We start from the raw sequence: 16,990 nt of genomic DNA, 5'->3' as shown, positions 1-16,990 counted from the left end.
TAATTTCCCTTTTTCTTTATGACTCAGGAAAATCATTAATGACAACAATTATGAACTATACAGGAGCCATAGTGATGTGCTCAGGTGACTATTAAAAGTATACAAAGCTCCTTGTGCCCAAATTAAATTACCTCAAACTTTTTGAGAGAGTGAATCTACTTTTTACACTTTTTCTAATCTATTCCCTCACTATCATTTATTTTTAAAACTTTTTTTTCAGTAAACGGTGGGGGGAGGAGAAAGAAAAAGAAAAATGAAACTTTTGTAACAATATGCATAGTTCAAGCAAAATAAATTCCCACATTGGTCATGTGCAAAAATGTGTCATTTGTATCTCCCTCCCAGGAAATGGGGGACACACATCATCACTGGGTTTCTGGGATTATAATTAGTCTTTGCATTGATCAGAGTTCTTAAGTTTTTAAAATTTGTTCCTTTTCACATTATTGTTATTGTATAAATTGTTCTCCTGGTTCTGTTCCCTTCACTCTGCATCACTTTATGTAAGTCTTTCTAGGTTTCTCCAAAACTATTCCTTCCATCAATTCTTATGGCACAATTATATGTTATATGTTATCATATTTGCTCAGTCATTTCCCAATTGGTAGGCACCCTATTAGTTTCCAGTAATTTGCCACTATAAAAATAGCTGCTATAAGTATTTTTGGACAGGTTAGTCCTTTTCCTATTTCTTTATTCTCTTTAGGGAATAGGCTTAATAATGATTTTGGGTAAAAAGGTTTGGCAGGGGGCAGGGCATAGTTAAAATTGCTTCCCAAAATGGCTGAATTTACTCACAACCACAAACAGTGCCCCAGTATGCCTTTTGCCGGAAGCCCCTCCAACATTTATTATTTTCCTCTTTTGTCATATTTATCAATCTGGATGTGAGGTGAAACTTCACAGTTGCTTTAATTTGCATCTCTCTAATTAGTGATGTGGAATATTTCTTGATATGACTATTAATAACTTGGATTTCTTCCTCTAAAAACTGCCTTTTCATACCTTTTGACCATCTATCAACTGGGAAATGACATTTACTCTCATACATTTGAATCAGTTCCTTATATATCTTGGAACTGAGACCTACAGCAAAGATTTTTTTCTAATACTTTATTTCCCTAATTTTATCTGAATTGGTTTTGTTTGTGCAAAATCTTTTAAATTTTATGTAGTCAGAATTGTTTATTTTTCCTCTTTGTCCCTCATATGGTAGTGAATTCTTCCCTTATCCATATATTTGAAAGGAAACTTTTCTTTGTTCCTCTTTGTTCTTCCCATTTATTAATAATGTGACCTTCTATATGTAAGTCGTGTATCCATTTGGAGCTAATCTTACATAGGGCAGCTCAACATTTCTTGCTCTTATTAGTGTGGCTATCTTCTCTTCTATCTATCAATCTATCCATCAATATTTATTAAGCAATTACTATTTGCAAGGAATTATGCTAAGCATTGGAGATACAAAAAGAGGCAAAAGACAGTCCCTGCCTTCAATGAGCTGAGATATATAATACACACAATAGCCTCATAAGTTATTATTATAAAGATGCTGGATAAATAAGATGTCACTATATTTTGATAGTCACCTTGAACAGCTCTGGAATATTTCAAATGATGCCATAAGTTTATATTTACCCTGGTAGAAGACATCCACACAAGGCTGATCAGAACTGATAACCTTCAAAATTTTGGGATAAGAAGGGAGAATCCTAGGCATGTGCCTGTGATACTCAATTAGTCTCTTGGCCGTTTCCTGCTCAGAGATGCCCAGTGGTGCCTTCAGCCGGTTCTGTATTTCAGGATCCGAGGGCCAGTCAAAAGTTGTGTGATAAACCTCTGTGGAAAAAAAGAGGTGTGTGGGGAGGGTGTCTATTAGAACAAAAGACCATTGCTCCAAATCAACAAAGCTCTGACCAATGAGGATCATATACACCATCTGTCCACACTTTCTATACTGGACCTAAACTTCTGCTAATTTAAAGCTTAGAAATATTTCATCTATGTTTGGTTATGATCCAACCTTCATCCAATTATTCATTCAGTAAATATGGGATGGAATGGACAAATTCTTAGTTCAGTCCCCGGGTCTTCTCTTGGTTTTATCAGATTGAGCAAGAATTCAACTTCTTTCTGCCTCAGTACATTTGGAAGGGAAGAACAATCAGATTACAGATAAAAGAAAACACAGCCCTATCTGAAGATAGACAGAAACCAATGCAACTCCTGAATGAAGACTAGTAGAGACCTTCATTGTAAGCAAAACCTAATTAAGAAAGTGATAGAAACAAAATGAATTGTTGTACTATATTCCCAAGCCAAATATAAATGATTTTGTGCATTATTTAGCACTTTGGGTCATCCATGCTACTGTTCACCACCTCTCTCAGACATTGACTCTCCAGGTAGAGGGAGAGGAAAAGCTATTTCCCCTCGGTCCCTGGCAGGTTCCCTCCCTCAAAAGATGGAAGAGGTGCCAACACAATCAGCATCTTCATGTACTCCCCTGCTCCGTTCACTAAGGTAGATATACAGCTGACTGTCCAACAACAACCCACAGAAATAAAACCACACCCCGAAGTCACAGTCTCCCGTCACTGATAGATTCTCCAAAGGGCCACCGGCTGTTTTATGTAGTTACCATGAGTTTCCTGATTATAACAGAGTCCTGAGTTCTCATCTTTCTGCTCTATAACATAAAATCAAGATGTTGGAGTGGATATATGGATAAGGTCCTAGTCCTGAGATAGACCCAATACTGAATGAAGCATTTAAGTGTCTACAATATGCCAGGGGCTATGCTTCACACTTTAATGAGAATGGGGGGGGGGAGGGGAGAGACACAATGTATACAGAAACATCCAGTGTACAGTGGATGAAAAGTCCCAGAAGTTTTAAGGGTTCTGCACCAAGATGGATAATAGGACCCAGGGGACTGGAAGGGCAGATGGTAAGGTCTGGAAGTCCTCCATCTTACCAGAATAATTGTAATTGGTGGCTTTCTGCTCATCAAAGTGAACAGCCATGACCACTGTGCATGAGGGGTTGAGGAACTAGAGGGATCTAGCCCACCACATCAGAAAGAGCTGAAAAGGTTTCAAGTCTCTGAGTAAAATGAGGATTCTGAGTTCCCTTCCATGGGTGAGGGAGGGGGGCAGTGTCAATGTTTAGCCATGAGGCAAGAGAGAGAAGGGAGGACTGACAGAAAGGTTTGGGGAAAAGGGGACTCATTGGCAACTACTTGGGTTGAGGAGAAAAAGTACACTCCCATCCCCCTCATATGGTTTGTTAAGACATATCCTTCCTAAAGTGACCTTGGACAAGGGTCTTAACCTCTCTGGTCTCCACTTTTCTCCTCTGCAAAATAAAGAAAACGGACTAGATTAGCAGTTCTAAATTGTGTTCCACAAGATGTGAATAGATATCCTGTGACAAAAAAAATAGTACTAGAAATGTTACCCTCTAAAATATCAAAGAGTAAATTATGTATGTATGAAAAATATCACATGCCGCAAGATGTTTGTTATGAAAATAAGTTTAATTTCCTTGATCTTAATCTATATTTTCCCTGACTGCTTCTAATCTCCAAAGACAGCCCACATCCCCAGGACTCTTCAGATTAGAATCTCTGGATTCTAATTTGTTTCAACCCCAAAGATTTTCCAAGGCCAATCTGGACTACTTGTTGTTCCCCTAAATTCCATATTCCATCTCCCAACTCTGTACTCAAGCTATTTCCCAATGTACTTCCTCATCTTCACCTTGCAGAATCCCTGTCTTCCTTCAGGGATCAACTTAGTTGCCACTTCCTCTACAAAGCCTTCCCTCATCCCCACAATTGTTCATGTTCTGTCCCTCCTCAACTGCTTTTGTAATAAATTTATCTGTGCACATGTTAAATTCTCCTAATACAATGTAAGCCAGTTGAGGGCAAAGACTGTTTTATTTTGCCTATGTATACCCAGTACCAAAAAACATACACAGTAGGTGCTTAATAAATATTTGTTTAATTGAATTGTCAAGTAAATTTGGGAAAGTGCTGAATTAGACTTATGTCTCACATTTTATGAGTCTATGGATTTATGAGTCTAAGAACAGAACTAGGGAAAGAAAGGAAAGGATTACTGTAACATAGCTAACGGTTTCTTTACAAGACTGATTCTCCCATCTTTGTATGATTAGTGTCCACCATACTATCTTTTAAACTCTCTATCTGTAGGAGTAAGTCAGTCAGTCAATAAATAATGATTAAGCACCTACTATGTGCCAATCACTGTGCCATGTACTACAAAAAGAGGCAAGGAAGCTCCCAATAACATTACCTCCATTGTAAGAATCAATCCGTTTGCCCAGATTTCTCTCAATCAAGACAGTGTCTGGAGCACTCAGCACAACTACAAAGAGAAACGGGAAGAAAAAAAAAGAAAAATAGGTTAAAGATACTGACTCTCTATTTTGTTTCTGTTTTGGAGGAATATGGGTGTCATGTGAGGCTGAGAATGAATGCTACTTACTGACATGCCTGGGAGAGATCCCAGAAGTCTGTATCATCAGTGCCTGTTCTCGAGTTTCAGGAATGCCATCCAAAATCCAGCCCTAGTCAGAAAAATCAGGAAATGGAGTTTTTGAAATGAGGACAATCTCCACCCTTAATTAAACCTGAAAAGTCGTATGGGAATGAACAAAAGCCTAAGGCATAGATGTCACCATAGAACACTAAGACATTCCTCCCCACTCCCACCTCCATACCCCTCCCCATCCTCCCCACCCCCCCCCATCTACCACTACTTATACCCCTCATTCTTTTCTCATTCTCTCTTCTCTCTTCATCTTTTCTCCCTTTTCTACTCTCTTTTTCCTGTTCTTTTCTTCCTCACCCTTTTTCTTCCCCTAAATTAAAGGCTAGGTTTATCAGTGATTCCCATAGGTTGATGATCTCCTTCCCTTTCTATCCTATAATTTCATCAATTGAGTTCATGGAACTTGATTGATAAAGGGTCCTCTGATTAACCCCCTGCTAACTTTACAAAAATACTTTTTTCTTTCTCAAATAGCTTCTTAATGCTAAATTTAAGCTATTTACTACTCTTTATATTCCTGGAATCATTGACAATCTTCTGATTTCCTTTGGCCATATAAAGATGACCAAATATGTGCAAAAAGTTGTGTTCTGTGGACATTTAATAATAGAATTATAGGCATTTTCCATGGAATTGTCTTCATTCTGGAGTTAAATAATTTTATTTTTAACCTGTCACCATAAATTACTTTCTATTTCAAGCTGCTCCCTGCCAGGTTGTTCTCACTATTCAGAAATGTATTTCAATAGCAATGGAAAAATACATGCTGGATATATGTAGATTACAACATGCTGCCAACAATGATTTGTGCACAAGTATCATTAAAAACCCCATCACTGGTTTTGAGAACATGTAAGATATATGGACCAATCACGCATCAAGAATGAGGAATGAGAAATGGGCCATCTGAATACAACAGCACTGATATCTACTAACTGATATCTGCTACTTTTTTAATCAGCCAACATTAAGCTTCTCACTTTTTCACCCTAATCTTTTTAACTCTATTGAGAACACAAGAAAAACAAAACCCATTACACAGATGTATAGTCAATCAAAACAAATTTCTACATTGGCCATGTCCTAAAAAATATTTGCCTCATTCTGAGTCTTTCACCTTTCTACCTAACACGTTTCATTATTAGTCTTCTGGAATCCTGATTCGTCATTACACTGATAAGACCTCAGCTCAATGGTATTCTGTCACCTCCATATACCGGAACTGGTTCATCTATTCCCCAGTTCATGGGCATCTGCTCAGATTCCCATTTTTATCACCTCAAAAAAAGATATCAGTATTTTTGCATTTCCTTAGAGTAAGCTTTGCCTAGAACTACTAATCTCTCCCCTAATCTACCCTCTATTTCCTACTCCTTTCTTGTGCCCTTTCCCTCCTACTTCCCTATTAAATGAAATATATTTCTATTCCCAACTGTACGTGTGCATATGTATTCTTCCTTCTTTTGACCAGTTCAAATGAAAGTAGTACTCAAGTGTCAACTGCTTCCCTCCACCACCTCCTCTGTTTGCAAAAAATGTCTGTATGCGTATCCTGATTATGTGAGGTAATTTTCCATAATTTTACTCTCCTTCCCTCCCCATAACCCCACCAACTCTCATTGTATCACTCTTCCCTTCTCTTTCCATTCTTCTCTTAAATCATCTAGATATAACAGAACCACTCCCAGGCCTTGCCTAATTGGATTCCCTCTTGCTCATAGGGTACACACGTATTATCTTCCCATATTTGAATGTAGTTTGTCCTTGTTTAGTCTTTTATCATTCTTCATTCATGTTTATCTTTCACAATGTTGCTCCTCCCTCCTGTGTCTGAACTTCAAAATTTCTCTAAATCTTTGTTCATTAGGAATCTTTTGTTGTTCAGTCTTGTCTGTCTCTTCATGATGCTGTTTGGAGTTTTCTTGGCAAAGACACTGGAGTGGTGTGATAGTAATGGCAATTAAAGATTCCCCTGTATTGGCTTGGTTTTCAAATTGATTGTGTTAAAACCCAGAGTTTGTTAATCCCACCTGTGGGATGGGCTTGTTGATGTGAAAAGAAAGTCCTGAATTGGGAGGAGCTGGTGACGTAGATTTGGAGACACAAGAGAGAGGCGGAAGATCTTTTTTGGTAGCAGCACCTCGTGGAGAGAGAGAGACTAAGAGAATTGCTGGTGGCCGCTTTGAATTGCCCTGGACTTTTGAGACCTGCCCCCTGAGCTGCCAAGGACTGAGGAGACATGGCTGTTTTGCTGGTACTTTGTCTGTCTGTTTTGATGTTATTTTGCCAGATTTGTCCACTGGTGAAAGACTGTCCTTTTGTTGAAGAAGTCCTGGAACTTGGCTGTTCGCTAAGAAGGCCTGAGACTGTCCTGCAGACAGAGAGTGAATACTGTCCACTGGTGAGGGACAGTACTGTTGTTGCAGGGGTCTGGAGACTGTCCGGCAGACAGAGTGAATACTGTCCACTGGTGAGGGACAGTGCTGTTGTTGCAGGGGTCTGGGAGCCTTTCTGTTGGTTCAGAAGCCCTGAAGAAGGATTTTCTTGTTGTATGTTTACAGAAATCCTGGGAGAGGGCTTTGCTAATGTGTTCAGGGGTTCTAGGACTGTTCTACAGACAGAGGATAAATTCATGAAGGGACTGGCAATGTATCTTATGGCCTTGCTAAGCCTTGTCTCCCCAGGAACTAAGATTGCTGAGAACTTGCCTCGTGTCAAGATGAAGAAAAGACCTCCATTTGGGTATTAAGTGCTGTGTTTAAACTTGATGTAACTCTGGGGTAGATTCAATTGTGATCCTAGGGGTGGGGAACTTTTGACCTTATTGTGCTCTGTGATTGACAAATGAAGGTACTTTACCTATGTTTGGAAAATAATCTCCATTTGAGAAGAGGGGTTTTGTGGTGGACCTAATGAAGGTATAGCCTAGGGGTGGAGTAGTATTTAGAACTGGGACTTTGTAATTGATTGAATGATTGGAAAGTCCTGGGGTGGGGTAGTCCTTGGAGATTATTTAATCACACTTAGTAAATGCTGTATTTTGAATGATGTCATGTTTTGATCTTCTCTGTTCTGGGTTTGTTACTGAATAAAATAGAGAGCACCTATGCTGGTATTTTGAACCTGGGAAGTTGCCTTTGCTTGATATTACATTACAAGTGGTTTGCCATTTCCTTCTCCAGCTCATTTTACAGATGAGAAAACTGAGGCAAACAGGGTTAAGTGACTTGCCCAGGGTCACATAGCCTATGAATGTCTGAGGCTGGATTTGAACTCTTGTCAGATGAATCTTCCTGATTCCAAGCACAGTGCTCTATCCACTGAGCCATCTAGTGATCCTTGGAAGTCCTCTCTTTCATTAAAGATCCATTTTAACTCCTGTTGTATTATACTCAGTTTTGCTGGGTAAGATCTTCTCAGTTGTAAGCCCATATCCTTTGCCTTCTGTAATATCATACTCCCAAGTTCTCTATTCCTTCATAGTGGTGGCTGCTAAATTAAGTGTGATCCCAACTGTGGCTCCTTAGGACTTCAATTCTTTTTTTTTTCCTGGCTGCTTGCAGTAATTTTTTTTTAACCTGGGAGCTCTGGATTTGGGCTGTAATGTTCGTGGGGCTATGATGTTTCCCTTTGGTGTTTCTTTCAGGAGGTAACCAGCGTATTCTTTCTAGTTCACTTTTGCCCTCTAGTTCTCAGAGTTCTAGATAATTTTCTTTTCAAATTTCTTGAAATAAGCTGCCTAGGTTTTGTTTTTAATCATGGCATTCATAGTCTAATAATTCTTAATTTTTTTCCTTCAATGTTTTCCACATCCGTTTCTTTCCCCGAGAGGTTGCTTTCATTTTTTTCAGTTTTTTTTACTTTGTTTTAATATTTCTTGTTGTTGTCTCATGATGTCATTGGCTTCTACTCAGTCCATTCTAATTTTTAAACAATTTGTTACTTGGACAAGCTTTTATACCTCTTGTGCTAAACTTATGATTTCCTCTTGTGACAAACTTATGATTTCCCTTTTCATTTTTTTCTTCCTTAGTTCTCATCTCTCTTCCATTTTTTTACTGTCTCATTTCATTTATTAAAAAAAAAAATTTTAACTTTTTTAAAAATTCTCATTTAATTTCATCTAAGAATTCTAGTTAGTTTTGTGCCCAAGCTGTGTTTTCTCTCTGTTGCAATACTTAAAGATGTTTTGGAGTCATACTCTTTTGCATTTGTGTCTGGAGTGTCTCTGCCACCATGATAGCTCATTATGCTAGGGAGTTTGGGCTTTGTTTGCCAGTTCTTCCAGGGTCTTGTCTTTAGTTAGGGCTGGTCTCTGTACACTTCTGAAGGGAAGGTCTGTCTTGTTGCTACTTTCTTGAGATATTTAGTGTTATGTTATTCTCATACCTCAGGGACAGTCTGGGGACCTGCAAGCTTTCAGGGTTCTCAGAGTGGTCTGCTCCCCTGATCTGAGCTCTACAAGTTTCTGACCTGGGTTTTGGTCTGAGCAAGAGTAAACTGCATTTGGATTCAGCCTCTATCAGTTAGTTGGAAAGCTCTGTTGGCTCAGAGCAGCGTAACTGTGGGCTCCCAAACCACTGACAACGCAGCAGTTAATATAGAACAATTCCAATTTAATTTAACAAATATTTATTAAGCACCTATGGTCTGCAATACACTGCATAAGGTGACACAAAGACAGAAACAAAAAAAAAACAAACCCAGTACTGGTTCCTCTTTCCTCTCTAAGAAATGCTTTGTCAAGTGGGATTGGCTCCTGGGGAGAGGGAGAGGGTGATCAGGGTAACTATGATGGTGCCGTTAATGGAAACATGACAAAATTCTTTTAAATATAACTAGGAAATGTTTAACAAAATAAACAAAAATATAACGCAGCTTAAAAGAAAAAGAAAAATAGCTTCTGTTTTCCAGGACTTTACATTAGGGGATGCCCATAAATAAACAGATAACTAAGGACAAAATAATTTGAGGACAGAGAGAGAACTAAGTGGGAGGAGGAAAGACTTCCCATGATGGTGGCACGTGAGCTGAGCCTTGAAGAAAGCTGGGGTTCTAAGGGGTGGAGGTGAGGAGGGGGCACATTCCAGATGTGGTGAAGAGTAAGCCTGCACACAGGGGCACAGGGACAACAGATGGGATGGCAAGTTCAGGAAACAGTAAGTGAGCCAAGTAGGATAGGAAGCGGGAGGAAGAAAGTGAGTAATAAGAAATCTCTCTTGCAAGACAGGCTGGACTCATGATGAAAAATGCTATCCACACAAGAAGAGTCTGGATGCAGATTGAAGTTTACTATTTTTCTCTTTTTTTATGTTTTCTTTTTCTTTTGGTTTGTGTCTTCTTTTACAACATGACTAATACAGGAGTATGTTTTGCATAATTGCATATGTATAACCTTTATCAAATTGCTTACTATCTTGGGTAGGGGGAAGGTGGAGGGAGGGAGAAAAATTGGAATGCAAAAAAAATTTTAACGAATGTTAAAAAATTGTCAACATATAATTTGGAAAAAATAAAATGTTTTTTTTTTTTAAAAGAAAGGTTAGGTCCAAATTCTGAAAACCTTTAAGGGCCAAGCTAAAGAATTTGCATTTTATCAAAGAAACACTAGAAAGCCCCTGAAGATTCTTGAAGGGATGACTTGATCAGACCCAGGCTTTAAGAATTTTGGTAACTGTATGAGACAGGGGATTAGAGAGAAAAGAGCCAAAAGTCCAATGAAGAATCTCAATAACCTAGGCAAGGGCATGAAATAAGAGTGGTAGCCATGAGAGAAGAGAAAAGGAGGGAGATGCAAGGGATGTTATGGAGGTAGATAAACCATAGTATTTAGCAGTCAAGTGAAGTTCATGATGACTATACTGTCAACGTGTAATTCATCTTCCAAGACTCCCCATGACTAGATTCACATTGGTTCATGAACTGGCCTGATCCTTTAGGCCTCTTCCAAAAGGTCATATTCTCTTCTGTTTATTTCCCCAAATCAAGATTTGACTCTAGGAAAATCTCCAAATATCTCAAGTTTAGGTTTCCACAAATGTGGGTAAGAGAGATCATTACTGTCTCTGGATGTTTGTCCTTCATTCTCTAAGAGGACCACGATATCAGGAAAGTGATGTTGTGACTTGCAAGTGAATTGGATTTAATTGAGGGAGGGCTGTGCAAAGTTACCAGCCTCACTCTCTCCTTCAGAGACATCTGGGTCCAGTGGCAAGATCAGGACAACTAGAGATGGCCCTGGATGCAGTGGGAGAGCTTGGCCTTTTTAAGCTAAGGTCTTTCTCCATCTCAGTTAGATTGAGGCAATTTAAGACTAGGTAAGAAATGAGGCAAAGAATGGCCTCTTTTATCTAAATTAAAAAAAAAATCAATCTGGGAGGGGAAGATCCTCAGGGTTTCTGGACAAAACAGAAATGATTGCTATTTACATTCACTTTGAGCCATCAGAGGCCAAATAATGACCAAGTAACACTTGGGCTGGGACCTATCATTGGCCAATCAATAAAAATACTGGCTCCCATACAAGGATTCTAAGTAGCCAATGCATATTGGTAAAGGACATACTTTATTTCATACCACAGAAAATACAAAATATGCAAAGGAGTCACAGGAATCAATCAAGGATAGATTTAAAAAAATTAGGTACTTAAAGAACTCAAAGGAGTACATCAGAGTTTTTCCCTTTAAAAGGAACTGAATTTGGGTTACTTTTGCTACAACACTCATTCTAAAGAATCCCACACTCTTCAATGGGTACCTTACACAATTCCTTCTCCATGAATCATAATTCCCTTGCTCCTAGAAAATAGAAAGAGAAGAAACTCCTCCTCTCCCTTACTCCCAACCTTTCCCTTACTTTGAAAATAGGCACGAGGGAAAAGAGCCAAGAACCATCTGTCATTCATTTACATAAGCCAGACTGACAAGGGTCCATCTACTCTGCTCCTCAATTCTTATAGTACAATAGTATTCCATTACATTCATATACCACAGCTTGTTTAGCCATTCCCCAAATGATGGGCATCCCTTTGATTTCCAATTCTTTGCTACCCCAAAAAGAGCTGCTATAAATATTTTTGTATATACAGGTCTCCTCTTCACACTTCTATGATCTGTTGGGGATACAACCCTAGAAATGGTATTGCTGGGTCAAAGGGTATTCAAGGGTCCATCTTCTCCAGAGGCCTAGCCAGCTAGTCATCTTGGGAGAAGCCTCAGTCATTGTAGATGAATAAGGAGCTCATGTTCTGTCTTCTCAAACAAAGTGCCAATGGCACATCCACAATTACCAAGGAGAGGGTGCTCATCAGATACCCCAAAGGCTGATGCCCTATAAGCATATCAAATTGATCAAGGAGCTAATTAAATTGATCTGAGAAACTCCCATTGCCCCCTTTTTTTCTTTGCTTTTACAACTACCTTATCCAAAAAAAATCCACAACTTTTATTTTTTAGGACCAATGTAATGCAGAAGAACTACTGACCTAGGAGTGAAGAGATCTGAATTTTGGTTCTGGATTTGCCACTAACTTGCTATGTGACTTAGAATAAGTCACTTGCTTTCTCTAGGCTTCTTTGTCTCTCTTAAGCTGGTCTCAAATATCCCTCTTCTAGTTCTATCACCCTTCAGTTATTGTTTTAAGTATTTGTGCATAATATATGCATGTATACATATGTATGTATAATATAAGGGTATGTATACATATGTTTCCTATATATGTTATATATACACACATATTTATGTTATACATAGACATATATGGTATGTTGCTTTAATGTAATAGGCAAATTAGTTCAAACAGGATCAAATTTTGGGGACTAAATTTAGCAGATTATTTCAACTCTCCATTTTGCAATTGGTAAGACACAATGCTATCAAATGAAAACTAGGAATGAACTGTCAGACTTTGGCTCACTGTAATATTCCTTGCAAGAGATCTCACTTTAAACCAGATACTTAACAGAACTTGGAAGCTCTAAAGATATATTTGTTGGAGCCATACACATATAAGAATTCCCACAAAGGTCAGAGACTAGATTGATAGGCATGAAGCAACAGTCAAGGTTATGCAGAAAGAATAACAGTTGATTTACCGAAGGAAGTCAACTTTAACCTACTAACAGGGTGAGGGTTAACAGAAAACAAATGTCTTTCCCAATGTGTTATGTGGAGAGGAGAATTTTTCCAATATTAAAATATTTAGGTTGCAGCAGCAATCGAGTGAAGATAAAAACAAGCCAAAGAAATTTAAAAAGCAAAGGACATTGGCAAAAATCAGGCTTGCTTTCATTATTTTCTTAAATTATACAGCAAAACTCAGAGTTACTGAACCCCTCATTTCTGGAGCTAATGAAGCAACAGTGTTAAAAAAAATGTTAACAGCCTTTTGCTCCCTTAAGTCCTTGTTATAGCCAGCTAAGTGTTGGATTGCAGATCTTAGAAAAAATAAACATCTACAAATTTAAGCAATATTACAGGAGTATAGTAGAATACCTCATTTTTTTTAGAGGCATGGTATTTGATATCTCTTCCATTAACAGATCTGAATTTGAATCAAATTTTTCTAAAAATTTATCAAATTCTTAACTCATTTTTTCTTTTCTTTGAGATATGTAAAAGGGGATTTTTTAAAATAGAACAAGTGTTTGTCATTATGCTTCAAATCACTTTTGGGGAATGAGGGAGGTTGGTGTAACATCTTCACTCAGTACCTAAAAAAAGGCCTCTGCTTTTAATATTGCATTACTGAGCAATCATTTTAATCTCTCCCATAAATTTTCAGCTGATAACGGTATGTGGTCCAGAGCTTTTAGAACTATTTCAGGGGAACATATCTCACTGACTTCTTTTGGGGAAAGTGGGACATTCCAATTACATAGGAAAAATGCAGCAAATGAGGAACAACTCCCTAATTAGCCTGGCTTCACTGAAGCACCATTCTCCAGGTGCAGGAATGAAATAAAAAAAGGAATAAGCAAACCAGCAGTCAGCCGTTCCCAAGGTCTGCTTTCTCAGGCTAGGATGAACGATAAGGTCACCCAGGTGCCAAGAAATGAATTATTCCCTACAGGATTCCCAGAGGAAGGAGAATGCCAGTCCACATAATGGCAGTATGGATGGTATCAGAAGTCCAGAGCTCCACCGCAGAGGCAGGCTATTTAGCCAGCCAAGTGAGACGTTTTATCACCATGCCTGCCCAAGTCAGCTGGCTTGGATTCCAACGAACTAAAGGGAGCCATAAACCAGATCTCTGGTATCAAGGCAGTTTCAATATGGCGAGTCTCCAAGACAGAAGCTCTGAGTCTAGCCGTGGAGCTTAGAGAACATCTTTCTCTTTCAAGTTACTCTTAATTTTACAGAAATTGTACGCCACTGCCCAGCTTCAAAATGGACACCACTTTCTAGTCTAAAAGAAAAGTACTTTAAGCTAGAGAGCAGACAGCTTAATGCCTGCAAATTCTAGCAAAGCAAGAGGTTATAAATCAGTAAAGAGCATCCCATCACTAGCATTATGGGGCACCAAACACGTGGAATAAAAGCTACACAGTTAGGTTTATAGGTCTGATTTCCAAGAGTCTCTGGATCCTAAGGTATCAGTCAATTCCTAATTAGAATATATTATCCGTCTTCTTGACACTTCAGTGAAATGTCTATTCCACTCCAGAGCTGCAGCTTTGTTCAGAACAGGTTAATTGATATTCTGATGCATTCTCTCACCATACCCCCAGTGGCTCGGTTCTGTTTTATCACACATCAAAAAGGCCTTCTGCTCAGGGCACCCCATGCACCAGCACGGGGCTGGAGGTCTGAGCAGCTGCAAGGAGTACGGTATCACAGGAGGGACAAGCACTGAGCAGATGTCACAGATAAAAAAAGAGAGAGAGAGAGAGAGAGAGACAATAAAAGACAGGAAGACTTGGGAACCAAGCAAGGGGAAACAAGGCCCAGCAGAGCAAGACCTGACTTCAAAACATTCCTATCATGCGTTATGCAAACACAGGTCCTTTCTGCCCTTGTGATTATTATTAAAGTGCAATTAGCAACTTCACATGATAAGATTTTGTTACTCTCTGAATCTTCTATTCTGATGAGTTGCTTTTCATCTCACATCCCCTCCTTTCAAGGTTGGATTGGATGTGTTCCCTTGTGTTTTAAGCTCCTTGAGGGCAGGGACAACACTTTAATTATCTACCTCCCCTACACCTACCGAGCATAGCACCTTACACATAGCAGGTTCTAAATTGTTGGTTAAATAAATGAATGAACAAGTTTCCTCCCAGCATCACCACTTCTCCCTACCCCAAATGCACTCTACCATAGGTTTTCAATCAGTAAGCAATATATTATCTCTTTAGAGAGAGTCTATACCCCACTCTTCTTCAAAATCAGATCTGGATCCAGCAGCGAGTGCCTCCAGATTAAAATATAATTGGGAAATGTTTAACAAAATGAAGAAAAATACAGTGTAACAGAGATAATCTTAATTTGTGGTTTTGTCAATTGATAGGTGGCCTGAAGGGATCTGTTTTTGAGTTTAACACCACTGCTCTATACTATGAAATTAAACTGGTCCCCTAAGGTTACTCAAATGCCATGCAAAATTCCCTTTGACAACCTATGCTAGCAAAAGGGTCCTTATTTTGAATTCAGGTCTTTAATTTAAATACTTCACAATGTTTGAAAATAAAACAGCTAGGTATTTGTGAAAAAATTCAGAGCTACAAAATAGTTGCTACAATAGATAATCCAGATATCCAGCAAAAATCAGGCAATGTTAAAAAAAATCAAGCCTTATACTTGCAGATATACTTACAGATTATACTTTATATACTTGCAGATACATACACTCATATACCAAAAGAGAAGAACCTATTTATGCTCTCTATGCCTAATATGTATCCTCTGTACATTGTTATAAATGTACAATAATAATCCCAGGTATTTTGTACTCTTCCACCAACATTATAGTAACACTGAGTAAGCATTGCTTGGAAAAATAGCTCTATACCAAAACCCACTCTAAATTTTAAAATGATAATAAAAGTGCAACATCTTGGCAAGAGGAATAATAGATGTTCCTAATCTGAAGACAGTTATTAAAGTAAGACTATAAAAATATATGAATTTCAGTTATAACAGGGGCAAACCTAACTAGGGTGTCAATCACTAACTATTCAGTCAAAACCACTTCTTCAGACTATTTTATTAATTTTAAGCATTAATTTTATGTCAGTTCGTCTCAGACCATGGACTGTAGAGATCAAATCCAATACTACAAAACAATGTTTTCTTTATATGGAAGCTGTAACTAGGGTCAGGGAGAACATAAATATGTCTTATAGGTTCCACACTGCTACTATGTTTGCTGAACTGAGTTGAGTGGGACCCATCTTAAGTCATATTAATGTAGTAATTATACTTGAGAGTACTCACTTATTTACCTAAGAGTCACTCATTTAATGAATTTGTTAAACATGTACGCTGCATTTTTCTTTTGTAAAGTAGAAATCTGGTGTGATACTGCCATTATTTTACTCAGATTTTTATGAAAACCCTCAGTTAATCTCTTTCATTATTTAATGCCTCTGTTGTTTGCTGCATGACCTTGGTTAAGTCACTTCTATTCTTTAGGTCTCGGTTTCTTAATCTGTAAAGTGAGCTGGTTGTATTTGATGACTTCTAAGATTCCTTCAAGCTCTGATACTCTCTGTTCTATGGTCCAATATCAGTAAGTCTAATCTTCAGTAAGCCTTCTTCCTCCTGCAGTGAGTCACATCGCATAAAAACCAATTCCATATGTCAGAAAATCCAGTCTGGTATTCACATCAGCAATGAAAACAATTCATTTACTGAAAGGATCTCCAGGAATTCCCTTAATTATCAATCTGATGATAGATCATTTGGAGGGATAAGGAAGCTCAGCCAGCTTTCCAATATCTATTACTTGGGCTTATTATTATTAGTATTTTTACTATTTATAATTAGTATTAGTATTATTATAACATTATAATTAGTAGTATTATTAGCAGTATTATAACTATTTCAGCAGGATCCATCCCTTTTTCTCTCATCTCAAAGTCAAATCTTGTGCCTAGGCTTTCTTTGGTCATATACTGAAATACTGGGCTAGTCCATGACAAACTTGTAAAGTTGGGGAAATGTGTCTTTAATATACTATCTCCTCCTTTATCAGTGCCTTCTTTTCACTCACTGCTCTGCTACCCCTGGCATCCCGACACAGGCATCTATCTTGATCTCAGCTGGCTGTCAACTAAACCCTGATAAAGTATTCACTGATTCTGGTTTATGGTGTTTCCTTCCCATGGGTGCTTGCATTTTAATAGGTGCCTTTGTGCTTCAGGAATATTTTCCATTTTCCAATAACACTTTTAAGTTCCATGTACATTGG

At 38.3% G+C, this 16,990-nt stretch overlaps 1 protein-coding gene across 1 annotated transcript in view; it reads right to left on the bottom strand.

Annotated features, from left to right (window-relative positions):
* Positions 1-16,990, bottom strand: part of AK8 (adenylate kinase 8) — a 159,532-nt gene that overhangs the window by 82,462 nt on the left and 60,080 nt on the right. The window contains exons 6-8 of the mRNA XM_069069175.1: positions 4,515-4,596; positions 4,323-4,394; positions 1,639-1,839 (exon numbers count right to left, since the gene is read on the bottom strand). Coding sequence (XP_068925276.1) covers positions 1,639-1,839; positions 4,323-4,394; positions 4,515-4,596 — 355 coding nt within the window. The remainder of the gene's footprint in view (positions 1-1,638; positions 1,840-4,322; positions 4,395-4,514; positions 4,597-16,990) is intronic.

This window comes from Petaurus breviceps, unplaced genomic scaffold, assembly GCF_028583685.1.
Source record: "Petaurus breviceps papuanus isolate PSGF00001 unplaced genomic scaffold, PetGlider_PUasm1.0 90779, whole genome shotgun sequence".
Taxonomy (NCBI): domain Eukaryota; kingdom Metazoa; phylum Chordata; class Mammalia; order Diprotodontia; family Petauridae; genus Petaurus; species Petaurus breviceps.
The sequence above is the reverse complement of the archived record's forward strand: the minus strand, read 5'-3'. Positions and strand labels throughout refer to the sequence as shown.